Source organism: Pteropus alecto, unplaced genomic scaffold, assembly GCF_000325575.1.
Source record: "Pteropus alecto unplaced genomic scaffold, ASM32557v1 scaffold146, whole genome shotgun sequence".
NCBI classification, from domain to species: Eukaryota; Metazoa; Chordata; class Mammalia; order Chiroptera; family Pteropodidae; genus Pteropus; species Pteropus alecto.
The window spans coordinates 34189455-34216046 of NW_006442107.1; the positions used below are offsets into that span (position 1 = coordinate 34189455).

Genomic DNA, 26592 nt, shown 5'->3' on the forward strand with positions numbered 1-26592 from the left:
CCCTACACTTAACTCATCACCTACATCAGTTAAGTCAAAATTTCCAAAGTCTAAGAATTTAAATATTTCTAGTTAAGACAGAAAATTTGCCTTTGGATGTTTGTATGGGATCAAATTGTGGCATCTACTTGAAAGACCCAACTAACCTTTAAAAGAAGGTTGGCTGAGAAGAGGCTGTGGAATCAATGGGGTTCTTCTTTAGGTGTCAGTCTTCACTAGGAGCATCACCAGGTCCAACAAGGGGACATGAAGTCAGTGCCCTCTGCTTCCAACAGAGTGAACTCCACAAGGATATTTGTGCTCAAATATAGCAGCTCTGTATCAATGGATACAGAGACTGTATTCAAAGACATTTCTAAGAGCAAAATCTTTTAGCTTCTCTTCCTTGGACTCAGAGTACTAAGTTTTCTGTTTATTTGTTGGATGGCTAAGAGTTTTTGTTGTCAGCACACATGTAGCAATTTTTATGTTTCCTTCAATGCCTGTAAACTTCTAGACATGTTCCACAAATGTGACATTTATTTTTTCTTCTGTTAAGTCCATCCTCAGTTCATTCTATTTTTGTAAATTACTTCTCGGCATACTGTTATCACTACAGATGGGCACACCTGAGGCAGAGCTATGTGAATTGCCCACTATTGACAGCCAGATGTGAACCCAAGTGCTCTTGTTTCACAGTGCATGATCTTATCTACCAGGCAATCTGCCTTTCTAATGCTGTGTCCATGAGGGGCTCTGGGTTGTAGGTGTTGCCCAAAGCTTGTTTTCTTCCACACCTATTTCCTTTTTATTTCTTGCACAATTGATTGAGAAGCCTGTTATGAGAACTCCAAGATGTGTTAGCATCATTCATTTTCAATTGGCCTAAGATAAGAACAAACTATTCAAAACAGCATTAGAATATTAGACAAAATAGTAAGGCATGATTATTGCACCTAACCTTTGGAATTCATTCAGATGCCAAACAATGCTGGGATGTTTCATAATAGAAATACTGTAAAAAGAAAAAATGACCATCAAGAAATGGAATCAGAAGTATGAGAAATGCCTCACATGACCTCATGCTACTGTAAAATAGTTTATTTAAGGATAAATCACTGATACAAATTCTGCTTGGGTACATTGTTTCATAGTTATATCTAAAAGAGACTTAAACACTCTACTCTGTTGGAAGAATTTGTAAATATCTTAGAAGTAATTACAGGCAGAATAAGATGCAGGGCAAGAAATACAAATTCTAATCTACAGGAGAATTTTTAAGTCTCTGCCTTGAGAAAAATTAAAGTATATACGGTCTATCCCTATGGAAACTTGTGTCCTGTCATGTAGACACATAACTGCAGTTTGCCTTGTAGAATCTCTAAAGATATATGAATTAGGAGTGAGGAGAAAGCTAGGGCAATTGATCTTACATTCTCATTGATTTATAACAATAATAAAAAGATAAAAAGAATAATTCTTTGGGTGGATGGGGGAAAGCTATAGAGCAATCATTAGCATTTGATTACAAATAAACCAAGTTATTGTGGCTCAATTAAAAAATCAACTGAGAACTGTCTTTGCCTAATTATACTTTAAAAGAACTATGTTTGTGACTTTCTCTGCTAAAATCTAATTTGGTCTCTATGATTTATATTAACAATGAAATATGGAGGTAGCAGGTTTGCAGAGGAGGGAGAAGATCACGAAACTAACTTGGTTCTCAAACACAGTGCAGCCTTCGGAATATCTGCATGCAGTCAAATCTAGTTCTCTGTTACAAACACATCTAAACACTGCCTCTGGTCATGGCCAGTGCCAGGTCACACCAAGGGAAGAAATGTAGGAGGTGACTGTTTCAAAACAACTTTCTTCCCTGTGGCTTAAAATATACTAGACTATTAGTCTCAGAATATCTTACAGTAAATAAACAATCGTATGACTGTGAATGCATTGAAAAATGAACCATGGCCTACTAGTTGACACTTCATAAAATTGCAGTGGTTTTGGCAATCAAAATTTAAGTTCAGAGGTCGGTTTTGCTCTATATTCTAATTCGGAATTGTTATCAGATAATCAGAAAAATCAGACAGATACTATTCTCGACAGTCATTTTAACCACAGCTATGTTTGCAGTGCTGATTGGCAAATATGACTGCAAAATGACCACCGGGAATAGTACCACCCACCCAGAATTACACCAAACCCCACTTGGTTAATGAATCACCCAACCTTCTTTTAAACTTCACATCTGTGACAAAGCACCAGCAAGATCATACCACCATGACCCAAGCACATGTTTGGTGACATCTTTTTACTAAAAAAATTATTTACCACAAAATAGGTTCTCCTCAAAAAGACTTGTTTTGTTGCTTTACATTGTTAACTAAACTTTTTTTGGTGCATTCTTCACATCCTGAGGGAAGTTAGGCACTTCAACATTTAAACAGGACACATGCACAAATGAGTCCTCACTTCCCGGTTCCCTCTTAGAAAATTGGCAGAAAGAAAACAATGTAATACATTTCACTGAGTATCTACAGCTTAAGGTGCTCAAGGGATAAGAAAGAATAGAGAGGGCTACCAAATAAGAAAATAAACAGTTGATTCCATCCACCATTGATTTAAGACTGCTAAGCAGCCTGTGATCCAAAAACCTTAAAAAAAATTTTTTTTAAGAAATCTTCAAAGAAATGTCAGCAATTTATGGAAATTTTAGTTATCTAAATCAAATCTAACTCTAATGACGTATCTTTATAATCGTGACTACAGAGCTCTAAGGATAGTCATGTAAATATAAATCAAATACTTATCTCTGTAAGACCATGTTACTATTTCTATTGTATCTATAGTTTTGGAACCTATGGTCAGAGAAAGAATCTTTTCTGTTCATAATTTACTTGTATAATTTCTAAATGATAAATATATGCAAATTAAATCTTTTATTTTGAATAAATCACTTTTATGAAGAAATATAAATTATATTTAAGATATAAAATTCAGTAAAACATTATGTCAACTCAATTTTTTCCATTAATCAATAAAGATGATAGAATATTACTTCATTCTCACATATCTGAGCAATTCAGCTTGCTCAATAATTGCCTGTGCTCCCCCACCCCGCCTACCCGTGCCAACATTCTCAAATATCTCTGACAGGCCTTTCCTTTGAATTCCAAAAGATATTACGATCGGAAAGGTCTAAGTCTTCTGTGATATCAAATGTGGTTAAGCAGTGAAATGATCTCTATTACAGTATTACATCCAACAATGAGAGGACAAATTTATACATATTCCCATGACCAAAGTACAGGAGTAATCAACCTCTCATTGATCTGTAAATAGTTCTCCTTGTTCTGTTTAATTACCAGTTTCAATTACAATGTGAATTGAATATATAAAGTTCATTATGAACTTATGCATCAAAAGAGATGACTTATTTCAATCTCATGTTAAGACTTTTCAACTTTCCCAGTACCACATAGACATTATCAAGATTTACCATCTAAAAGTTTTGATTTAAACAATTAGCCAAGAATGATTTGGTAACCTCCTACAGCAGAAGCAAATGGCTACCATCACTAAAAATTTTATTTTACAAATTTTATCTAAAAAAGCTGAAATTATAATTCACTTCTTCTAAATTTTGGCTTAAGGACATTCACACACAGCTTCCATCTCATATGATTGGCCCCTTATTTTAGATCTAATATCATGGGAATTAGTGGCACTATTTCATAGGAAACAAACCAAAGTTCTGAAATAAATTTTTCAAAATAATTACTTACAAATAGATTTTAATATTAATAAAAACGAGGTAAAATTCATTAGTTACGTTAGTGAGGAGGGAAAGCCTCAGAGATCTTATCTATAAATTCAATAAGATTTGTCTATCAGATACTTAGGTAAAATTTTATTGATCTAAAGGCAGCCAGAATGGTTAAAATTATAATAAGCTGATACTTTAATTTTTATAAAATCCTTAGATAATGGAGTTTTAGGGAAAATAATACATGTCTTAATCATTTAATTCCCTGAGAATTAAAACTGATCAATATTCTAAACAAGTAAAACTGCACCAAATTAGGTTAATTAGTAAAGGCCACTCTGTATTAGTGTAAAGGCTGACCACAGAATACTTAGGAATGAATTCTTTCATTTTCAAGAACAAAAACAAATGCAGAGATCTGCACAGTCTCATTTACTAATAAAGGTAAACTAATCAGAGCATTGATAATAAATATAGGTAGTACTGTGCCTGGCAGACAGGTATTTTCAATATCTATTTGTCAAATAAATGAAGAGTGATAGTCTAATAAGGGATATTTCACACTAACGACAGCTGAATATGTGAAAGTTAGTAAACATTTGTCTAGTAGATTGAGCCACTTGAGATCAGATCATTTGGTGACTTTCTATTCCTCTAGGGTCACAATGGCTACTATTTAAGGGCCCAACATAAATGAAGACAATGAATTAAAGAATTTAAATCCTAGTACCTCCCAGCATTTGCTGTGATACTCAATTAATCATTTATTGTGTCAGGCCACAGAAATATAACAGCACTGAGTGACAGAAAAAAAAAATTGAAAAATGCTAGTTGCAAATGCCTACAGAACACAGGTGAGTGTGCAAATGGCCCTTGAAGAAATGTGCAGAATATTGAACACCTTAAACCTTAGCAGGTAAAGCCAAGGGTTCTGAATGCAGACAGTAATTTAAGATGAAGCACTGTACCCTTACTCTATCTGCTCCTCTAGACAGTGGCCAGAACAAGCATCGGCAGGACGGCAGAAGCCTGACTCCAAGAGGGTTCAAGCCCTGGGATGAGACTCTCAGAGAAAAGAAAGCACTCTCCTTCCTGTTGGTAGAGTAATGAAAAATCCAACAGGGAACCCTGGTCCCTTTACCTGCCCCTGAGAATAAACGATGCACCCTAATCTAAAAGCTAATGCTACATTTTAAGTATTGGACTGTATGTAGACTTAAAAAGGCCACTCTGGCAGAAATGAGAAAACAGATGGAAAGATTCAGGTTAAGAGCATTTATGAGAGTCAATACTTATTGAGAATCACTTTTTTTGTAGCTGAATGTATACCAGACTAAAACTTCAAAAAGAATATCTGAGGCCCAGGTCCAGGTCCACCACCTTCTTGATACTGGAAGACACAAAAAAGTTAGTTTCTCTGAATTTCCATTTCCTCCATCCATTTTGTTGTTGTTGTTTTTTATAAACTCAAGATAACAACAGCTCTTTCACAGAGCACTTGCAAGTATTAAATGAGAGAAAGAACACCTATATCTATATACGTATGCATACATTCATGTGCATACATACATCTATGTAGTGAGTCCTCTATCTGCCAAGCATCCAGAGCTGGGGATGGGAAGAATATGGGAATGAACAAGAAAATCACAGTCCCTGTCCTTCTTAAGCTTATAATGCAAAAAGTATATGAACATGCTTCGTAAACTGTAATGTGTCTGATAGATAAGATTTTGTTATTAAGTCATCAGCATTGTTACAGCACTTGCAATGATGAATGTGGCATTTCAACAATTTTAAAATCTAACTGTTGTTATTATCTCAAGATACTTGAGGAAGGAAATAAGTCATTCCTATCACATATACAACTAAGTCTCTGTTTAGCTGACAAAAGTCATGTTTAGTGCTAAAAAGCCAGCACACTTCATTAAGTTGTTGCATTGTTTCCTCAGCATGTCTGAGGAAACCAAGATGAAAACATTCCATTCTAAATACAGGATTACCCTTCAGGGAAGAGACTTCTGCTTTTATGAAGTCCGGGTGTAACCACAAGGAAAGAAAGAAACTTAAAAGCCAGATTAAGCGCTCTAGCTCCATGCCAAAGAAAGAGGAGCTAGCCTAAGACAGGACAATCTTCTAGCCCTGGCTGACAGGAACTTGGGATCCTCTTTTTGAGCAGTGCCAATTTTTCTGAAGTGTTTAGTTGTCTTTGCCAGTATTGCTTTTCATAAACCTGATTGTATGAAATGGCTAGGCATGTCCGAGATAAGATAAGCCAAGAGAAATGTAGAGTAATTCACATCTATTAATGCATGGACTTCTATCCATGGAGTGCTACTCTCACCTCAAACCAAAGTATGTGGAACTCTAGTTATTTCCTCAAATATGTTGGCTTTCATTCTGTACAAGTAGAAGAGCTGGGCAGCCAAGCTCTTACAATCAAGAGCAGCTGGAAGACCCGCCTCCTCCTCTCTCTGTTCATGCCAACAAAAGGCCTACACCAAGTAACCCATGCAAAAAACCCCATATTTGTTTCTTTGATTTAAGGTCTTTGCCCTCCGCTTTAAAGTAAGTAATTGCAGAAGTGTCAACACAAAGTTTGTTTCAGTCACAGTTTTGTTTATTATATCATTTTCTGAAAGTAGGTCTTGGGGACAAGGGGTAGTCTGTTATTAGCCAGGCATTTCTTCTGCTTCATCCTCTGTTTTGCTGGCCTTTATTTTATTCTAGGACTCATCTTATTGCACTAGACTGTGAGCTCCCAGCTGGCAAGTACTATGACTTTTTCATCTTTGTGTCCCCTAGGCCTATTAAAGAGCCATTGCTCACACACTAGGAACTCCTTTTCCTACTCTTGGTTCAGTTTCTTGGTCACTTCCTACCATCATTCAAAATACTCAGGGGCATAACATAATCAGATGGACGACATTAGCAATTCTGTGTACTACGGCAAATCTGGGCTACCTAAAGTTTTAAGGAAAATCTTAGGAGTAGGAACCATGCCTTATACATTTTTTGTATTCACAGACTCAAACCATACTGGTTGACCAATAAATCATTTCTGAATGAATCAACGAAAGATCGACATCATAATAATTATATTTATTAAATGCTTACTATATGCTAGATATCATGTGAACAGCACTTCAAATACATTATTTTTTTTTAATTCCTCAGTCACTCTATGAGGTAGGTACTATTATTATCCTCATTTCACAAATGAAGAAACTGAAACACAAATAAAGAGAAGAATGAATGAAATGATGGCACCACTTCCATTGTTGTTATGTAAACATTAATGTAATGTATTGAATTTTTGTGTGCTTACTATATGCAGGCAAGGCCCTATTCAAGATGGTAAAGTCAGAGCATGGGGGTAGCGCTGAAAGGGTTGGGAGGCAGATAATGATAAACAAACTCACTCACATGAACAGAATCAAACAGTAATAAATACAGTCAAGATAATTACAGTGGGATGTGGGATGAGGGGTAAATGAGGAGTGAGTGAGGGGTGGGGATGTAAGGTGGTGTGGGAAGAGATCCCTAGGGGTGATATTTAGGCTGAGAACTTGGGGAAGACTGCTCATCAAAGCAAATAGCAAGGACAAAGGCCTTATAGCAAAAATAGTTGTATTCGAGTAAAAATAATTCTAGTGTGATTAGAGGGTACAGGAATCACGATAGGCCAAGTTAGGGATTTAGTGCTTGTTTTTTAAGTTCACAAGAAAGTGCTAGAGGTTTTAAAGCAGAGGGATGACATCTGACTTAACTATTAAAAATCAATGTGGCCAGCCTGTGGAGAAGGGATTGTACAGAGGCATAGAAGGCAAGAAGATCCTCAGGAGGCCACTGAAATGATCAGTCCAGAGCAGACAGAGGGATGCTGTAGGATGTGGTCAGGCTTATTTTAACCCCCTGTTGCTTTTTCACTATGGTGCAGCTAGATCTGGAAATGTTTGTAGACAGGTTATTTGCAGGTACTCTACAACAGTTGGAATATCTAGTTTCTAAAATGGTTTCTCTCTTTTTGACCACTTTGATTTTAAAACAAATGATGACACAACGTAAGTCAGCAAATATACATAAGAAAAAGACAATCATTTTTATTCTGTCCTCTAGTAGGTATAGCAGTGACCACCAACCCGGATTTAGGGTCTTCAGAAAGGCCCTCTTATCCCAAAGTAAATTCTTTCATTGGCCTATCAGTTAGGTGTGTGCTCCCCAGAACACCAGTGCCAAGAGAAACAAGTAGAGGTTCTGTGGTCACACAGGTTTGGGAAACACCACATGTTATAACAAATGCTTAGAAATTCACAATTTGTATTAGATACTAATCTCTGAACAGTCTTGCCATAAAGAAAAAGAATGTTTACATTTGTTTAGCACAGTCATTTCTCAAAAATATCTAATCATGAAACTCTTTCTTAGTATGTCACTGTCACAAAATACTGGATTAAAATATTGAAAATCTATGAAAAATGAAAATATTTCCCAACAGGAATTACATCATAAAATTCAAAGAGCTCCTTGGAGAAGAAAAAATAGTAGGTGATTTAATGGGTAACATTCTCTCTGAACCACAAGGTCACTCTTGAAATGGCTGGGGTGGCATTTTCCACTCTCCCTGTGATAAATGAGTCACAAGCCACTGGAGTCAGAATAGATAGCCAAACTCCATATTCTACTAGCTGTGAGTTCATGACCAGACTTGCCTAGATCACAAAGTTAGCGTTCGACAGGGCCATGTCTAGAATCCAATTGGTCTACAAAACCCATCGAGACATTTTGCTATAGCAAACGTCCAACGTAATTAACCCCTGACCTGTGCCTGTTAGAAACAGTTGGGTACAGAGAAGAACAGAGGTGGAATCTTTGGAATCTTTGTTTCACTTAAACATGAAGCTCTGTTACTATCTAAAACACAGTGTTTCATCTATAAAATAAGATTTAACACTTACTTAGGAGATTTTTAAGAATAAGAAGTGATATATGCAAAATGCCTGAGAATGAGGACCAGGTGGTTTCTCCTTTAGCTTATTTATTTCGTTTGCATTCCTCACGGTCACTAAAATAGTCATATGCACAAAGCAGACACTTATTAAATTTTATTAAAAGATTAAATAAATCAATCAACTATTTCAAATAATTTTTCATATTTCAGGTATTTCAAGTTTTCCACAGAAAAGGCAAATAATAAACTCTAGATATTTTATACATTTGAGTTTAAAATATGCCAGGCACTTCTGTTTAGTCCTCTTAACAATCCTATGAGATAGGTCCTATAATTATCTCCATTTTACATATGGGAAATATGAGCTGCAGAGTGCAACAGCTTGCCCTGTGTCACACAGATTCCATGTTGCCAAGCTGGGATCAGACCAAGGCAGGCTGGTTCCATACCAGATGCTCGGGTGCCATGAAAATGGTGATTTTTTAACTCTGTGTAGTGACTTTCCATAGCATCGTATAAAATTGACAGTAAGGAGGAAAAATTTGAAAAATGGTGAAGTAGAATTTGAAATGCACCACTGAATCTCTTTATATTTAAACAGAATTGTGATCTGCCTTGATTTGACCCACTATGGAACCACCCAGATTAATGACCATGACTATATGAAAATGTGTATGATTTCTGCAAGGTGTTTGAATTGCTTGATTGTTGTCAATCAGTTACTATAATTAAGGCATCAGTTTTCCATGAACAAATTATTGTTTTCCACACTGATAAAATAACCAAAGTGCTACTTCATTTAATTGCTCATTACTTTCCCACATAGAGAAATCAGCTTAACATCTGGAGGTAACTATCACATATACACATGCTAATAAACAAATTCAGAACAAACTCTGCACTCAGTGAGTCTTTTCCATTGATTTTAATACATCACAGGAGATCTGTGATGAAACTTATGACCCCTTACCATCTGTTCCTGGAAATTAACAGGATCTTACTTTGTAATGTGCCTGCAGGTTCCACCATGGAATTCACAATAAGGTTGTATAAGATATTGAGTGAAATTGCAAATGCAGCTTTAAAATTCAGGGCTATCATATTAGAACTTTATGTAACTCATGATCGTGTAACTTATTCTAATCGAATTCGGAGTTTCTTATTTCTTTGTTTTTTTTGTTATTGTGTCTTCAATTTTTTTTCTTTTCTTTAATTGTACAATATATGATAGTCTTTTAAACCATTTTAGAACTCTCAATATTTGGACCATCTAACAACTATAATAAAATAACACATTCTTAAACAATTCTTTAAAAATGTTTAAATTTTCTGTTATATAATTATTCAATGAATCCAACTAAATAAGTCATCCTAACAGGAATCCTTAAAAAAATACACTTTGGTTTTAATTTGACACCTAACATACTCAATTTGAACCAAGTTCTAAGGCAAAGGAAATAATTCAACTCCATTTGGTATTTTATGAAATTGCTTGATTGTTATCACATAGATCTCAAACTAAGACTATGTTCACTAAATTCAAATATCACAAGAATTACAATTAGGTAGGAAATTATAATTAGATATCCAAAACTTAAAATATAAGATGTTTTATGGCTACTAAATTCAACGTCTGAAATTACAATAGGAAAAAACAAATCAACCAAGAAATATGACTCAAGTATTAGATATACAGCTCTGATATTTATTGAGATATGAAAATACATTTTATTTACTACATGTTGTATCACAACTGCCTTAACATAGCAAATCTGATACCTCACTGTCCAACAACCTTCATCCATGCCTACCACTAAGACAGATCCACCTTAGTTCCTAACCTTTGTATATTTTATAAAGTGATTACTTTAAAGAATTTTAACTGAATCTGAAACACCATTAGCTCCTCAGAAAACTTATTTCAACATCACAGATAGAAATATAATTGGTCTTATTTTATCCTCATCAGTCACTGTATTTACATCCCTAGAAGCTCCCTCTTTCTCGAAACAGCAAACTTCCTAGTTAAAAACAGTTCCCCTTGGAGGGAAGCACATGGAGCCAACAATACATTCCCTTGGCGCTTTAGTAGTCCACAAGTCTCTGAACCAGAGTTGCCAGGTGATATTTAGGATACAGTGTTCAGGAGACAGGTGGAGTGGGAGAGGCCCTGACACTTGGAAGGAGAAAGGAAGAGAAGCAGCAGAATATTTAGTTAGGCCTTAATTTGTCAGCACTGTGTTAGGTGTGTGACTTACATCATTTCATTTACTCCTTATTATTACTTTGAGATCTACATTATTTCTTCCATTTTTCAGGTTGGGAAACTGAGACTCAGAGAAGCTACACAACTTCAATTTTTCTTCATCTTATCACTAACAAGGAATTAAGCAAAAGTTTAAAACTCAAACTTTTGGGTTTGATTAGCTCTCACCTCTCAACCTATTGGAAAAGTCCTAGAAGTCCATGGAGGAAGGGAAAGGAAAGGGAAGAAGAAGGGGAAGCAGTTATTATTGAAGGGCAAAAACAGGGAGTAGAAAGGTGCTAAAATATGTTTGGGCGTGTTACATTTTTGCCTGGGATGGGCTGTAGGTGGAAACCCTGTCATTCGGAAAGTCTATAAACTTTAACCTGTGCTTGATGAGAGATGAATACTCCTTATATTTATGTAGCCACATATCAGATGGATTCATATGACACTCTCTAGAGAAAAATGTTGAAAACAAAACCAGTGTTCACTCTGAACTTATTCAAGGAACAATATCAAGGAGACATAAGAACTGTGGTACTAAATGATGGGTGTTCTTACAAAGCAACTGCAATTTATTTTTGCTAGAAATAGACACACAAGAATGAGTGAACAAATGACAAAGACCTTTAATGAAAATCTTATAGCTTATTGTTAGCATGGAAACCAGACTGTAGAGCTGAGACAACTCACACAGCACGAGATGGAAGATGAAGAGCAATCTAATAGGACAAGAGCAAGAAAAACCAATCCCTTGCGGGGGCAGCACTGAGTACAGACACAGTGTATTACCTGCAAATCTCTTTTTTATCTGTGCCCACTGTGTTGCTTAATTTTTAAGGAGAAAGAAAAGATTTTTTAAAAAGAATATTTCTTATGTTTTTATTGACAATTGAGATGAGATAAAGTGCCAGTAATTGAGCGAGGAGTACACAGATGAAAAGGTCTAAACGGTAATATTTAGAGAACTTAAAAATAAGATGTTTAAAAATTGTCAACTCCTCTTGGACCATACAAAAGAAGAACCTAGAAAGCAATATGCCAAAAGTGATAAAGGGATATGAATCAACAACATCAAAAAAGAAAAGAGACATGAGTTTCCTTTGACATAGGAATAAACAAAAGTCAGTGCTATTTTAAGATAGGAAATGCTGGGCACATTATGAAATAGTCTTGGATTACTATATTATTTTAGTGAATTCTGGGAAATGTATAATGGGATAGGGCAAGAAAAATTGGTCAGAATCAGAGAATTAAAAAAAGTGATTGAAAGAAACAAAGTCATCAATGGGCTATGAAAACCACACTTCAAATATGTTTAAGAAAATGTGTTACTTGCATATTCAAATTTATGATAATTATACTGTGCCATGATATTCTAAACACAATTTGACAGCTCCTTCTTTGGAAGACCAGCACTACATTTAAGTATGTTTTCTGAGACTGGATCTAATGTGCAAATCCAAGTAAAGATATATTGAATAGATAACCAATCAGTGTCATAAGGTTAAAATAATATCTCAGATTTATTTCCTTCTAGGTAGTAACTTTGAAAAGATAACACCCTTATTTTAAAAATAATTGTTCAAAATATTTTGCTATCCAATTTAAGAAATTCCTTTGGGGCAAATGCCACATTCATTCCTTTTAAATAGCCTCGATGGTGGGAAATTATTGCATATTGAGGGTAGTTTTAATATTTGAAAACAGCCCAAAGTAATTACAAACCAAGCCCAGTAAGTGAGGTGGGGGTTGTTAGGAAATGCCACTGCGGGTCAAAAATGTAATGTGACTCTAAGGCAGTGCAACAGCAAAAATGATGATGCTTTGAAAATTATTGCTAAAGAGGTTTGTGGTTGTTAATGAAAAATTCTAGGGAGCTGGAGGTTTCTGGAAACTGGCTCACCAGGAACAAACTCCATTTTATGAGTATTTCTCTTCCCAGAGCCTTTTAATCTGATCTTTAATCCTGTCTCCTGGCTGAGGATGACCCACCGGAGACTGTGTGCTCCAGTAACTGTCTGGCACTGGGATAGCGACCCTGGCTCCAGCTAAGAATGCTTCATTGCTTACTAGCTGCTCTGACTTCAAGCCCCAGGGCCAACAAGAGTCAAGATTAGCCTGGAGTGGGCAAGCTCCAATCCTTAGTTTAAAAAATTTGGAGAATAGAGAAGAGAAAGAGGAGGAGGAAAGGAAGGTAAATGACCAGGGGAAGGAGAGGAGAAAGAGGAGAGGAGGAGAGGGAGGCTTTGAAGTTCAGGAAGCTCACAGGCCCATAGCTAGCATGTATGGTGCACTGAAGCCAGGTGATAGCAAAATCTGCAAGTGTGATTCTCCTATCCATCTATTGTACACACACCTGTAGTTTTTGTATACCTCCCATTTCCTTTACATTATGATAGAATTGTCCAGCTAAGATCTCATAAGTTCTACATTGAAGTTGAAATGCTACATATTGTGATAAAACTCAGTATTTGACTCAAAATATCTTTTTTGCCTCAAATCTTATTTATACACTGCTATGCCCCTACAATTTCATTTGGCTTCAGTTAATAACTCAATGTAGTTTGGTTTTCTTTATAAGCATGACTGATCATAAACTACAGGTGATAAAATTCTTTTATTTCTGCAAAGTTACACACAGCGAATTCTAAACCAAATTTGAACAGGCATTCTGTTCTTCTTGTTATTATCATCACTGATGATGTCTGTATGATTCTGCATTGGGAGCAAGTAAGGAAGAATCATTGAAATATTGTGATTGCAAAACCTAAGCTAGATTGTCTTTTCATACCATCTGTCCTGGAAAATCCTCAGTCAAATATCTAACACGATACAAAATTATTTTCCTTAGCAGTTTCTAACATTTCTTTGAGGTCAAGTATGAAAAAATGTAAGTATGATGGTTAAGAGGCTAGAACAAATTAGATGTAAAAATTCTGGTGTGTTGGCTAAAAATTAGTGCTTTAGTCATACCTTCTAATATTGAAAAAATATATATGTGAAAAATATTACTGTGAGAATCATGAAAATAATCCTTAGCCTTGAACACCTCATTTTCTAGTTGATGTAATTTGAGAAATAGAGTTTCTGTGACTTGGGAAAGTCACGTAGCTCATTATTAACAGGATTGAGACTTTTTCATTAGACCTTCAGACTAGGGCCCTAATACTCACTGCCTAGATTCTCTAGCAGGAGCACATATTCCTGTTGTAATGTCAAAGCAGGCTGCTGCTAGCGGGCAGGTACAGATTGGGGAACGCAGAAGGAGGGAAAGTATGGCAGGAGCAGGGACTGCTCAATTCCACACAGACCCATAAATCAATTCCATGGAGCTCTGGTTTAAAATTATCAGCTCATTAAGGTTCTACATTCTTCCTCCTTTTCTGCACCTGTGGCCAAAACTGATGACCTGGCAGATTTGACCACAACAGAAAACAGATCAATTTGTGTGGTTCCAGGAGAGAGGAAGTGCATATTTAAGAAAAATAATAATATGCACTTCAAGAATGATGCTTCCATCAAGCTTCACCACTGTCAAATGGGTTTTTTCTTCCCTATTCACTGTGAAGCAAATAAAATGTATAGGCATACTGATAAAATCCACATTTATGAAAGCCACAGAACATGTGTATTAGACTGATACAAATTTCACATTCAAAAATGTAAAAGCCAGTAGCTGTAAGATGCTAGACTTAACTCTATCTTCAAACTGCTAAGATATTCAAGAAAAAAAATAGTCCATGAATTTCTTAATGAATAAACTGGCAAATACTTATTCAGTGTTCACCATATATTATAGCACTTACTGAACAGCTAAAATGTAATGATTGGACACAATTTTACTGTCAGAAAAAAAATTATTCAAATATGTATCCATTATATGTGTGTGTGTGTGTGTGTGTGTGTGTGTATTTAAATACAGTTGTCCCTTGCTATCTGAGGGTTCCAGGGCCCCTTCCACTCCATCCTCAGATACCAAAATCTGAGGATGCTCAAGTCCCTTATATAAAATGGTGTAGTATTTGCATATAACCTACGTGCAATCCTCCCATACACTTTAAATCATCTCTAGATTATTTGTAATACCTAATACAATATAAAAGCTATATAAATAGTTGCTATACTCTATCGTTTAGGAAATAATGACAAGAAAAAAATTCTGTACATGTTCAATATAGATGCAGCCATAGTAGGACTAACTACTTAGTACACACCAGCAACAATGTGATTTTTTTTTTGGTCAGATATTTTCAATTCTCGGTTGGTTAAATCCAACTCAGGTTAGATGAGGAACCTCAGGATAAGGAAGGAGAACTGCACTTCCTATATGCTAGGCAGTTAAATGCCCAGGATATCAAGGATTACACAGGGGCTTTGAATTTGCAGATACATGGAAAAGAAGTGAGCAATCATATAAATACAAAACCCTGTGATACTGTGAACCAAGTGCCAGATGAACATGGAGAAAACAATTCATTCTGCCTGGGGAGGAGAATAAAAGAAAAGAAGATTCACATTGTTTCAAAGGAACCAGTAAACAATGGCACAGAGACTTTCCAACATATGTGATTGAGGGAGATCAGGGTACCAGACAGTCCTCAATTTACAACAGGTCATGTTCCAAAACTTGCTTGGAAGTTGACTGGAACTCCAAATTATCGTTCCACAGAAAATACATTGTCCCTGATGGGCAGATCCTCAAACTAGCCTTTAACAAACAATGCCTTATTTCTGATTCTAGAACTAACAACTAGATCTAAGATTTATTGAGTATTTACCCTGGGTCAGGCGCTGCATCAAACACTTTACAAGTATTGTCATTTAAGCCTTGCAACAATCCTCTGAGTTAGGTACAATTATTATTACCAGATTTTACAGATGAAATAACTAAAGAACAGAAAGGTGAAACAACTTGATCAAGGTCATAAGGCTAGTATGACAGGCTAAGATTTGTATCTAAACATTTAGGCTTTAGAGTTGGGGCTCTTAATCAAAATAGTGTATTTCCCCTTGGATATCAGAAATCAAATAATGCAAATAAAGGAAGAAGGGAGAGAAAGAATTTTTGTGTCCTGTTTCTTGTATGCAGAGCTAGCCTTAGAAACGATGTGCTACTTTTGAGCTGGAACTCTTCTTGGTAAGACCCTAAAAGCCCAATGATATTATGACCCCCCTAAAAATATCACTGGGATCTAGACCATACCTACATCCATCATTTAACTAAAACTATTTTCTCCTCCCATTCAGTTAAAATGTCCACTCTGCCCCAAGTGGGTAATAGGAAAAAAATAAGCTATTTGAGCTAACTTATACTAACATGGCTAGGAAATTGTGGGAACTCTTCTGCAATTAAGACTACTGGGCTTTTTTTTCTCAGTACCAATTACATTCCAGCCTTACCTCAATCAAATCAGGAAAACCATTCTTGCCATTCCCACCTTCAATATGGTGGTTGTCCATCAGCTCAACAAGTCTGTATTCTTATCCTGGTAGCGAGTAGATTCTTTTCCTGAGTTGATAGATCTGCCCTTGCAGCCAGTTCTAAGCAAAGACAACTCTGTTCTTTCAAAGTTTCTGGATCTGTAAACTTGCTCAAATCTGGGAATTGATTGAGGGACAATGACTCTCCATGTTGGTGATTCAAATCAGATTTCTGTCCACTTGACCTAGAACTCTTCTACTTATACAGATCAAGTCAAAATTTAGTAGACTGCCCATCTATTTCAATTCTAGGAACAGTATGATTAACAAGTTAAATGCCATAGGTCTTTTGAAGTCAGACTATTCTAATTACTGCTTTGATTCACTTTTCATCATGGAAACCATGCCCACCTTGCCTTTGGTAATTAAGTGGGCCACTTGGTGGACCCTGCCCCTGGAAGTCAAATACCACCATTGCACTGAAGGGGTTCCAGTTTAGTGGCAGCAATTCCCACTGTAATTTCTGACCTACAGAGAGGAGCAAGCACAGAGCACTTCAAGGATGCTGAGATAGACCCCCCTCTCCTCCCCTCCCCGTACAGTTATTTCTCACAGTAGTGGTGAAAGGTGTGTTCTCTGGATCTTCTCAAGGTGGATGATCCCTTCCTCTACGGTGTACCAAGGCAGGTCTGGCATTTCAACTTCGTTTAGTATAGATCACCTTTTGGTCCATGCTTCAGTAAACCAACCAAACCATTAGAGCTCTTTCTATAACCCTTCAAGCTATAACAGTGATCCAGAAACTCTGCTTAGTGGTTCTATATCAATAAATTTGGCCTGATCTAACTACATGTTCTTTACCATTATCCCATACTCTTAACACCCATTCCTACACATATTCCCCAGATTTCTGTCTATATAAATTGGTAAATTCATTCAGTTCTTTTGGATTGCAGTACATCTCCTCATGGGTCAAACTTTGTATGTCACATTTAGGAGCCTGCTGGTACTTGTAGTAGTAAAAGGTGGGGGCAGGGTAGAATAGAAAAATCAGTAGTGTCCGCAAGGCACATTAAATTACCTTCATCTACAGGAGGCATAGACTGATACTGGTGTGCTAATATCTATTCTCTCTTTATCACTGCAACACTTTATTACTTTATTTCTTACCCTGTTTTTAGCTGAGCACATCATTAGCCAAAATAAAGGTATTTCCCAGCTTCCCTTGCAGTTAGGTAGGTGAATATCATTAAATTCAGGTTAATGTCTTATGAGCAGAAGTGATTCATGCAACTTCCAAGTTGTGCCTTTAGGAGGTATCCCTTTTGTGTTTGCTCCCTCTATCCTTCAGCTTGATGTGGAAATGGGAACAGGCTATCCTGAACCACTGCAATGAATGCAACACCAGAAAGATATCAGAGCAATGATCGCTTCCCTGGGCAACCTCAGAGAGCAGTTAGCATACCAACTTTGGTTCATCTACAGCGTGACTATTGTGTGAGAAATGTAAAGTTTATTTTATCTAAGCCATATTACCCTGAGAAATTTATGTGGAAAAGAGAAATTAGATATTAAGAAATTTATGTTGAAAAGAGAAAGAACAGAATTGTCTTTGCTTATAAGTAGCTGCAAGGGCCAACTATAAACTGGAGAAAAGAATTTATTTGCTACCAGGACAGGAATACAAACTTGCTAGGCTGAGGGCCAAGCATGGTATTGAAGGTGGGAATGGCAACAGTTTCTGATTTGACTGAGATAAGCCTGGAATGTAACTGACACTGAGAGAACTCTCCAAGTACTTTTAAATGCAGAACAGATTCCAGAGAGCTTTAAGCAGTGGAAGGCATATCTGGCTCAGCACATGGGGAGGATGTAGAGTCCAAGATGTAGGCTTGGAGGACACACAGAAGATGAACCCAAGGAAACAACACTTCTGTTGACGAAGATGAAAGAGCAAAGACAAACCTAGAGGATCATCTATAAATGAGGTACTTGATTTGGACAGAACCTGTATCTAAGGGGCAGTGGCGCCAACATTATCACTGTAAATGTACAGGTAAATAGCAGAGGGAAGCTTGCACTGAGCATACCAGAGAAGGCTGCAGGGGGAAGATAAGATGTGTGATGCTGACACAGTCAAATCCAAAGGGGGAAAGGGATGGAGAGTTCAGAGTTGGAAAAAATACTGAGGGGAGAATCGTCTGAGTTGGGTAATAGAATAAATAACCCCCTAAGAGAGCAGTTAATGTCTTAGCAAAATCTTTAACCCCAGATGACTAGTGAAATTGCAACAGAAAGCCAAAACTAACCACATAGGTACAATAAATCCAATTTTTTATTAAATGTACTTAAAATTTGAAATTTATATACAAACATGTTTAAATATGCCATCTATAATATCCCAGTTTAATGCAGAATTGTGCCTACCAGTACATCAAAAAAGGAGAATTCAAAAATAGGTTATTAATCAAAAAAAATCACCATCCTATATGATAAAACAAGGCAAACAAAAATTGTATATTCTACAGGAGCCTGGAAAATTTTTTTAAAATATTATACATAGTTTTTTTTTTAAACTAAATAAATAGGAAAAAATGCAAAATTGGATGTCATCACTCTTAAGTTTAAAAAATTATTTAGCTAACTGCTCTATGTCTATTGGATAAATTATTGGACAGTTCAAAATTTATAAAAATTATAAAAATTATAAAATTTTTAAAATGCTGTATGTCTCATGTACTCTCTCCACAGATATTCAGCATGTGGCTTCAAGTCTCCTCATTCTTCTTGATCCTGCCATGTCCTACTGGGTCTGAAAGGCCAACTGGAGGGACTGGTGAATTTGATAAGCTTCATGTCTCTCACAGCCAAATATTTTTTAAATGTTTTCTAATACATCTTTGTATTTAGCCTTGATCCAGTGAGATATTTGCTTTATTTTGTTTACTTGATTCCATGTCCATAAAACAACTGTTTAAGTCTACAAATCTTACAAAATTCAATGTTTTACATTATATAGACTATATCACCATATTGTTCTTAATCAAGTGCTCTTAAATATCCAAGCGCACTTTCACTATTCTAAGTTCTCCTGAACATTTATGGAAAAAATATATATTATATTTTTGTAATGTAAATAATATAAAAATATATATTATTTTTTATGTAACCATTAGCAGCATAGGATCTAAAAGAAAAGTGTCATGTAAAAATAGATAAGTAATAAAATCATATTAGATGAAGACTGAAAATTATGGTATGTGTCAGAAAGACAAAAGTAAACACTGACAGTACAGTTCTAGGAGAACATATTATTTAACTAGAATGCAATTGCAGATATATAGAATATTGACTAAAACCAATAAGAAAAATCCATATAATTAAAAATCCTCCTACTATTCACACACCAATTTTCATAGCATAACTTGGTTCTAAGAAGATACTAAATTGCTTTCATATAAATCCCACATACTCATATCAATCCCGTTATGACTCATGCTACTATCTGTCAGTCTGTTAATTTCTATTAACACATTCATCAAGCATCCCAACTCTTCTACTCATCTTCATAAATGTAATAATAATACCTGCCTTTTTGAGTTCCTGCAGAGTGTCAGGCATTATAGATGGTGTGTAGTACGCACTATTTCATAACCATTCATAAAAGAAGATATCAATATTTCCATTTTACAGAGATAAAAAAGAAACAACCAAAAACAACTCAGGTAAAGGGCAGGGCCTGAATGTGACTGGAGGTCTCTTAAATTGCCATCATAACACTCTCCTCCACCAAGGGTAAAATCCAAAGCCTCTTGCTTATCTCTGACTATGAGTAAGCCCATGTTGCCTGTAAAGCGACAAACTCATGACAAACTATGATGTGGACACATGGCTGCAGCTTCCACTGCCCAGGTGACAAAATGATAATGCCTATCTCTATGAAATATTTTATTTTAGAATTAAACTAAAAATTTTTAATTCTTTTCACTATTACTTTTATTCTTTTCTGAAAGTGATAAATATGATCTACCTATATAAGGCCGAGAAGGTGTGACAGAAAAGAAAGTGACTTTAAATGCTGTGAATACATCCTTCAGTAGCTGAAAGCTCCTACCCCAGAGAGCCACAGCAAAGGCAGGAGGAGGCTCTAAACTCTAATCAGGCTTCATTTGTAATTCTTGGGGTGTGTATAAGTGTGATTTCAAAATGACAGATGTCACATAGCGAAAAATATATTATACAATAGAAAGAAAATTATATTTACATAACCATACCCGTATATATTTCAAAAGTAACTCCATATTTTTGCTCAGATTTTAATCTCTCGCTAAAGAAAATTTGAGATTCTCCCTGGATTTGCATTATTACCCAAGTGTGGTTTTTCCTCAAAGCACTGGTTAGTTGATTGATTCTTACATAGTGTCCTGTTGTGCTCTGTTCTCGTCTAAGCTCTGGTCACTTTATTTAGGAAAGGCATAAACTATTGATGTCACAATATCTCTGTCACTCTTGAACTAATCTATTCTGTCCAAGCCAGCCCCCCATCCCCTCACCCCTTCTCTGCAAATGGTTAAGTCAGCACTTCTAGGCAAGACATCAGTGGAACTCCAAGCAACACCAGGCAAGATGGAATGCATGGATCAGGAGCATGTGATTGAAAATATACCAATCCATTCTCAAACCAGGAATAGACTGGAATCATATAAAGATGAGTGGAACAGTAGAATCATGCTGAAAGAAAATGTAAAAATATCTCAAAAGTGGCCAAACAATGATCAGGTATCACTATAATTATTAAAGAGTGCATAATATTAAGGGAAGTTTTGTCTTTTTTTTTTTTTATGTGTGTTATTTGAAGGGAAAAAATCAGATTGACTATCTATGTAGTAATAGATAATTTAGGAGATCTTTAAAATTTTCAGTTTCTATTGATGTAGGAAAATCTGTCATTGGATGTTCATTTTGAATAGAAAATAACATGTTATATTACATTATGGTTTTGTTAGGCATTTAACACTCAAGAGCTACATAACACCTGCATAATAGAGACCTAATGTCACTTAAACCATCTCTGTAAATTTATTTTACAGGGAAAAAGAAATCTTAAACATCAGATTAAACATAACAGTTTAACATAACATCCATCATTGGGTGAAAATGCTAGAGCATCTCTGTGCAGAAAATTTTCAACATCAATGTTAGAGAAATGGGTTTAAAGAGAAATACAGAAGCTTCTGCAAAGTCTTGGCTTTGAAAGCTGCCTTGCTCCGATATAAAAATAGATGGCTAAAATGTAAAAATCGATTCTAATGGCAAACAAACCATTGCACTCTCCATGGCCAGGATATTAGGGAAAACTGAATATTTGATTTAGTAGCACCTTGGGAGTATGCAGACCTGAAAACCCTCCAATAACCTTGAAACTATCCACTTCCTGTAGAAATGAGTGCTCAAACCAGACCACACTTACCCAGTGCCCCTTTGTTCCTTCTAGTACAAGGCTCAGAAGGCATCATTAACCCTTGGAAGTGGAATGTCCTTCCTAATTTGCATCCAACAAGTGAGGGGGTGGGTAAGGGGGTCAGTCCTCTGGTCTTCCCAGGAGCTCTTTCTTCCAGTCAGGGGATGAAGTCCAAGGTCCATGCCCTTCACCTTCCCCTAGGTTAGCTTTCTACAAGGGTGGGAGGGAAGCAACAGGCTCTGGACTCAGCAGGGGGCCTCAGCCTCCCTGTAGGGGGAAGATAGCAGAAAATACCACAACACGCGGGCACTTTTGCGCTTTCTCGCTTTCTCTCTCTCTCTCTCTCTCTCTATCTCTCTCTCTCTCTCTCTCTCTCTCTCTCTCTCTCTCTCTCTCTCTCTCTCACACACACACACACACACACACACACACACACAGAACCAAGTTAGCTTCCCTGAGCCCAGAAGACGCCTGAGAATCCAGCTGGAAATGGAAAGTGGCCTAGGATCGTCCAGGCCAAGCCGACTCTTGCTGTCTCTGGATCCAGGCCGCAGGATGGAAGGCAGGCAGGGGCTGTCATGTTTGAGCCCCTGGAGGCAGATCCAAGAAGGTCCGGATCGCAGAGTGCACGTACGCGTCCCGGGCCCTGAGCAAGCCTACCCTAGGGCCCCAGCCTACTGACATGAACACAGTGCGAGGCCCACAGGGTCCAAGGAAGAAGCCAGGGGGCGGGGGAAGAAGGAATCGGACCAAGGCGGCACCTCATTCGCAGAACAATGGTCCCTGATCTGCTCGGAGCCTCTGGGAGTCTCCCTTAAGGCTCGCTGATGCCGCCTGCTTGAGCCTCGCGCTTCGGGGTGCCTGAGTCGGGAGTAAGACGCGCCTAGGCCCCTCTGGAGGGCAGAGCTCCACAGTCCTACTTAAGGGCTTTGCTGTGTAGATCACTAATTATTAGTTGGAATGACACTGCCCCAACCCCAGTGGCCATGGAGCACTGAGGCAAGCAAGCTGGGTCCTGCGAGAGGCGAAGCTACAGAGTGAGGTCGCTGGCAATCTACAGGTAATCCCTGCTGACATTTCACTCAGCTAGTTGTGTAAGTCACAGAGTGGACCGAGCTGGCAGCAGGTAACCAATCTGCCGACTGTGAGTGCGAGCTGCCATACCGCGGAGAAGGGAAGGAAGAAAGAAGTGAGGTGAGGACCATGGGGAAGATGAGGTGGGGTGGGGCGGGGATGGAGGGGCTGCCGAAAGAGGAAGCTAGTGCCTTCAGACCCTAGTGCCACGCCGCAGGCCTCCTTCTCCATTGGCACTGACAATCACAGATCGGCCTCATACTGAAAGCCCATTGTTAACTCGGGCACTAGCTTCCATTTGGCATATAGTAAATGTGCCAGGCATGGTGCCAAGCGCTTTAGATACACAGACGGTCCCCAGACCGTGACATGACCTGTGTGCAATGCACCAGAAGTAGCCCTGCGCCGTTTTCTCCAATTGCTTTCCTAAATCCTTTTCTCCAAACGTAAACCAGCTGGTGGAGTGGTCCACAACAGCTTCCTGAAAGCTGCGCTCCTCATCTACGTGCGCAACTATTAAGGGCAAAGACCCCTGCAAAGTGGTGGTCTCTCAGAACTTAAACAGCACACTGGAGGCCAAAACCAGCATGAGCGCGCTGGCCCCTCCTGCTGCCCGAGCACCCTGCGACGCCACAGACTGTTTCCACTCGGAGAACCTTCTCGAGTTTTCCGCCGAGGTTTCCTGCGCTGACGTCCTCGAATCACTTCACTCACTCATTGTGTTAATACAGACTACAAAATCCTCCCGATAGCTGGAATCGACCTCTACGAAACACGCTAGAACCGCCCTTTGGCGTGATTACTTGCACAAATAAAACGGCACAGGTGTGATGTTGAGTCCTCAACCTCTGGCAAATGCAAAAAGGTGGCCTTTCCTGCGAAGGCCACGCTCTTTGTAAATGCAATTGCTACTTGATAAAAGGTCTGTTTTCTAGCTCTACTCGGGAAAGGGGGAAAGTAAGGTGCTGTCAGTCTTAGGAGTGAAATCCAGTCTAAAAGGCACAGTCTGTTAGAGGAGAAATACAAAAGCTCTCACTCCAGGCACACCGCCGGTGTCTCTAGACCTGACATCCAGTTGCTTTTAACAACATGCCAGCCCCATAGAGTGAGATCCTTGACTGAGAGGCAATGAAGCTCTCTTCTGGCGGTCCCTGAACCCTCGCCAGTTCCTGGGAGTCGCAGTTAGGCGTTCTAACCCTTTAAACACCTGGAAGGGTGGGCGCCTGGAGGCTGGACTGGGTCTCGGTTGTCTATAGCGCCATCGTCCAGCACTTTTGTTTTGTTTTGTTTTGTTTTGTTTTTGTCGGGGCTTTTGTGGAAGTAAAAAAAAAGTAAGCAACTTCAGGGCACTGTTTCCGTTCTTCTCTCTCCTTTTTGTTTTAGAAAGGCCAGGGTCTTCTTCTTCTGTCACAGTTCTGGGATATAGGGGGAGAGATGGCAAGTGTCGCTCCTGTCTGCACCGTGTGCTGTGCACCTGGGGACAAGGGGAGGAGGGGACTCTGGCACGACCCTGCACCGCACCTGGGAAGGGAGTCTACAACCGCCTTCCAGCAGGATCGGCATCTTTTGTGTACAAGTCAGCACTCCACGAAAGAAATTCCACGTGAGATTAAATTCAACACAAACATTCTCCAGCACACGCCGATCTGGTCTCCCGGACTCTGCAGCTGGACAGTTGAGAGAGACCCCAAGTGTGCACCCCAGCGCGGGAAGTGAGAGGACCGTGCTGTGGCACTCCGGACTGCGCGAGTCTGACGCCGCCAATCTCGAGACCGCGGCGCAGACCTCCGAACCGGGTCCAAGAGCACTAGAACCTTTAACTTGAGATTGCTCGGAAGCCCGCCCCGTTCCCTGGGCGCCCCTTGCACTCTCACAAGTAACCTCGGTGCGCGGCCCGTACTCACCTACTGTCAGACAGATGGGAAGTAGCAGCCTGAAGATGAGCCCGCACACCACTTCCGAGGCCATCGCTAAGGTCCAGCAACTCCGAGCAGAGGGGCGAGGCTCGAGGGTCCCTAGAACTGGGGCGCCAGGCCCATGCCCGTCTAGGGCCTCCTGCGGCCGGCGGCTCCCAGCCGCCTGGGCATCGCCACGAGGTCCGCCGCGCTGTCCGCCCCGAGGGCGCGCTCACAGGGTACCCGACTGCCCCTCAGCCGGCTCTAGGTAGCCCCCTCGCCAGACGCCCGAACCCCCACAGCCGGCCCATGAAGTGTAGACTCCTCAATTCGGCAGCAGCAGCTTCTTCAGCGGGTGGTCGGGACCAGGGCCGTACGCGGGGACACTTTGGGGGTTTCCAGGTGCGGGGGCAAGAAAAGAGGGCGAGAAGGGCGTGCTACCCTTTCGCCTGACTCCGGGGCTTTGCTCAAGGGCGTCAGGGGAGTTTTCTTTACTAAACCCCTTCCGAAGCCAACGTGCCTCGGCGGCGGGTCCCCCGCCTTCTGCCCACGCAGCCTGAGGCGCGCCCCTCGGCCAGGGCTCCCGGAGCGGCCCGCTGGTCCTGAGCTGAGGTGCGGCTCAGCCTCTGCGCCCCCCAGCTTCGGACCAGAGAGACCCGGGCGGGAGCGGCGAGGCGCGCGGAACCATCCCCGACAGCACGGAGCTCGGCTCGTGTTATCAGTCAGCGTGTGGCGCCGCTAGTCCCTCCGTCACCAGAAGAAACAGTGCGAGCGTAAGTAGAACGAGACGAAAGCGTACAGCGAATGGGTCAGGCTCCAGCTCCTCCTCCACGGCCTCAGTTAAAAAAATAAAAAGATAAAAACCCAACGCCGTCCGGATACCAGTGCGCCCCCCGCCTGCCGAGGTACAGCCTCGCCCCGGCGGCGCAGCCCTGGCTCCCGGGCGGGCGTGCACTTCTCCACCTTCAATGAAACTTTCGAGGCCTCACTCGGGGACGAGCGTGCCCCCGAACCAATGGAAAGGCGTCTCTGGGGCCGGCGCGCGGGGAGCCCGCCCCTACGCCGCTAGCGAAGCGGGCGCAGTGCACCCGCGCGGAGGGCGAGTCTCCAGCCACGAAGCGGGCGCGCAGGGAGAGGCCCGGCCTCTTCAGCCCCGTGGACTTTTCGCGTTCGCTTGGCCCTGCACCGCGTGCTCCACTGCTGCTCGCTCCCGCAGACCCGCAGCTCTGCTGTCATTCTGCAGACAGAAGGCACACATCTTAGCATCCTGTCCACGGGGCGTGCCCCCGAGCTTACCCAAACCTAGGGAACTGTTTAATGCTCAAAGAAAAGTGCACAGGCGCAGCACGAGAGTAGTTAAGGGCTTGAACAACTTTATGGGACTGCCACTCGTGCTAAGAACACACTTACCCACTTGAATTAAGAAAAACAGAACCGGAATTAATCCAGATCAGTAGCCCTGTCTATCTTTAAGTTTCAACTCTGAATGGACTCTGGAAAATCCCGGGTCTCTCCAAGACGGGTATCAGTCAGTGTTCAGATGTGCATACACATTTGGGGAAATCTTGTTTTTGCCTCAGGTTGTTTCGTTGCTTGTCATGTTTCCAAGCATGCAGTTCCTATTTCTCCTAAGAACCTTCCCAGCCCCCACACCCCACCCTTTATTCTCTAGATGAGATCTAGAGAAATCTGGTTCTTGCTGGGAGAGGTCAGTGTGTCTGGGTCCCTCATTTCACGATTATCCAAGAGTGGGGAAGTGTGATGGAGCTTGGCTGGGATCCGCAGGACCAGGAG

At 39.7% G+C, this 26592-nt stretch overlaps 1 protein-coding gene across 6 annotated transcripts in view; it reads right to left on the reverse strand.

Moving 5' to 3' along the window:
* The window catches only part of PIEZO2 (piezo type mechanosensitive ion channel component 2), a 378661-nt gene extending 352890 nt beyond the window's left edge, over positions 1-25771 (reverse strand). For all 6 annotated transcript variants that reach the window (XM_015595755.2, XM_015595756.2, XM_015595757.2 and 3 more), the window contains exon 1: positions 24808-25771. In XM_015595755.2, coding sequence (XP_015451241.1) covers positions 24808-24871 — 64 coding nt within the window. In that variant the 5' untranslated portion in view covers positions 24872-25771. The remainder of the gene's footprint in view (positions 1-24807) is intronic.
* Positions 25772-26592: the final 821 nt, after the last annotated feature.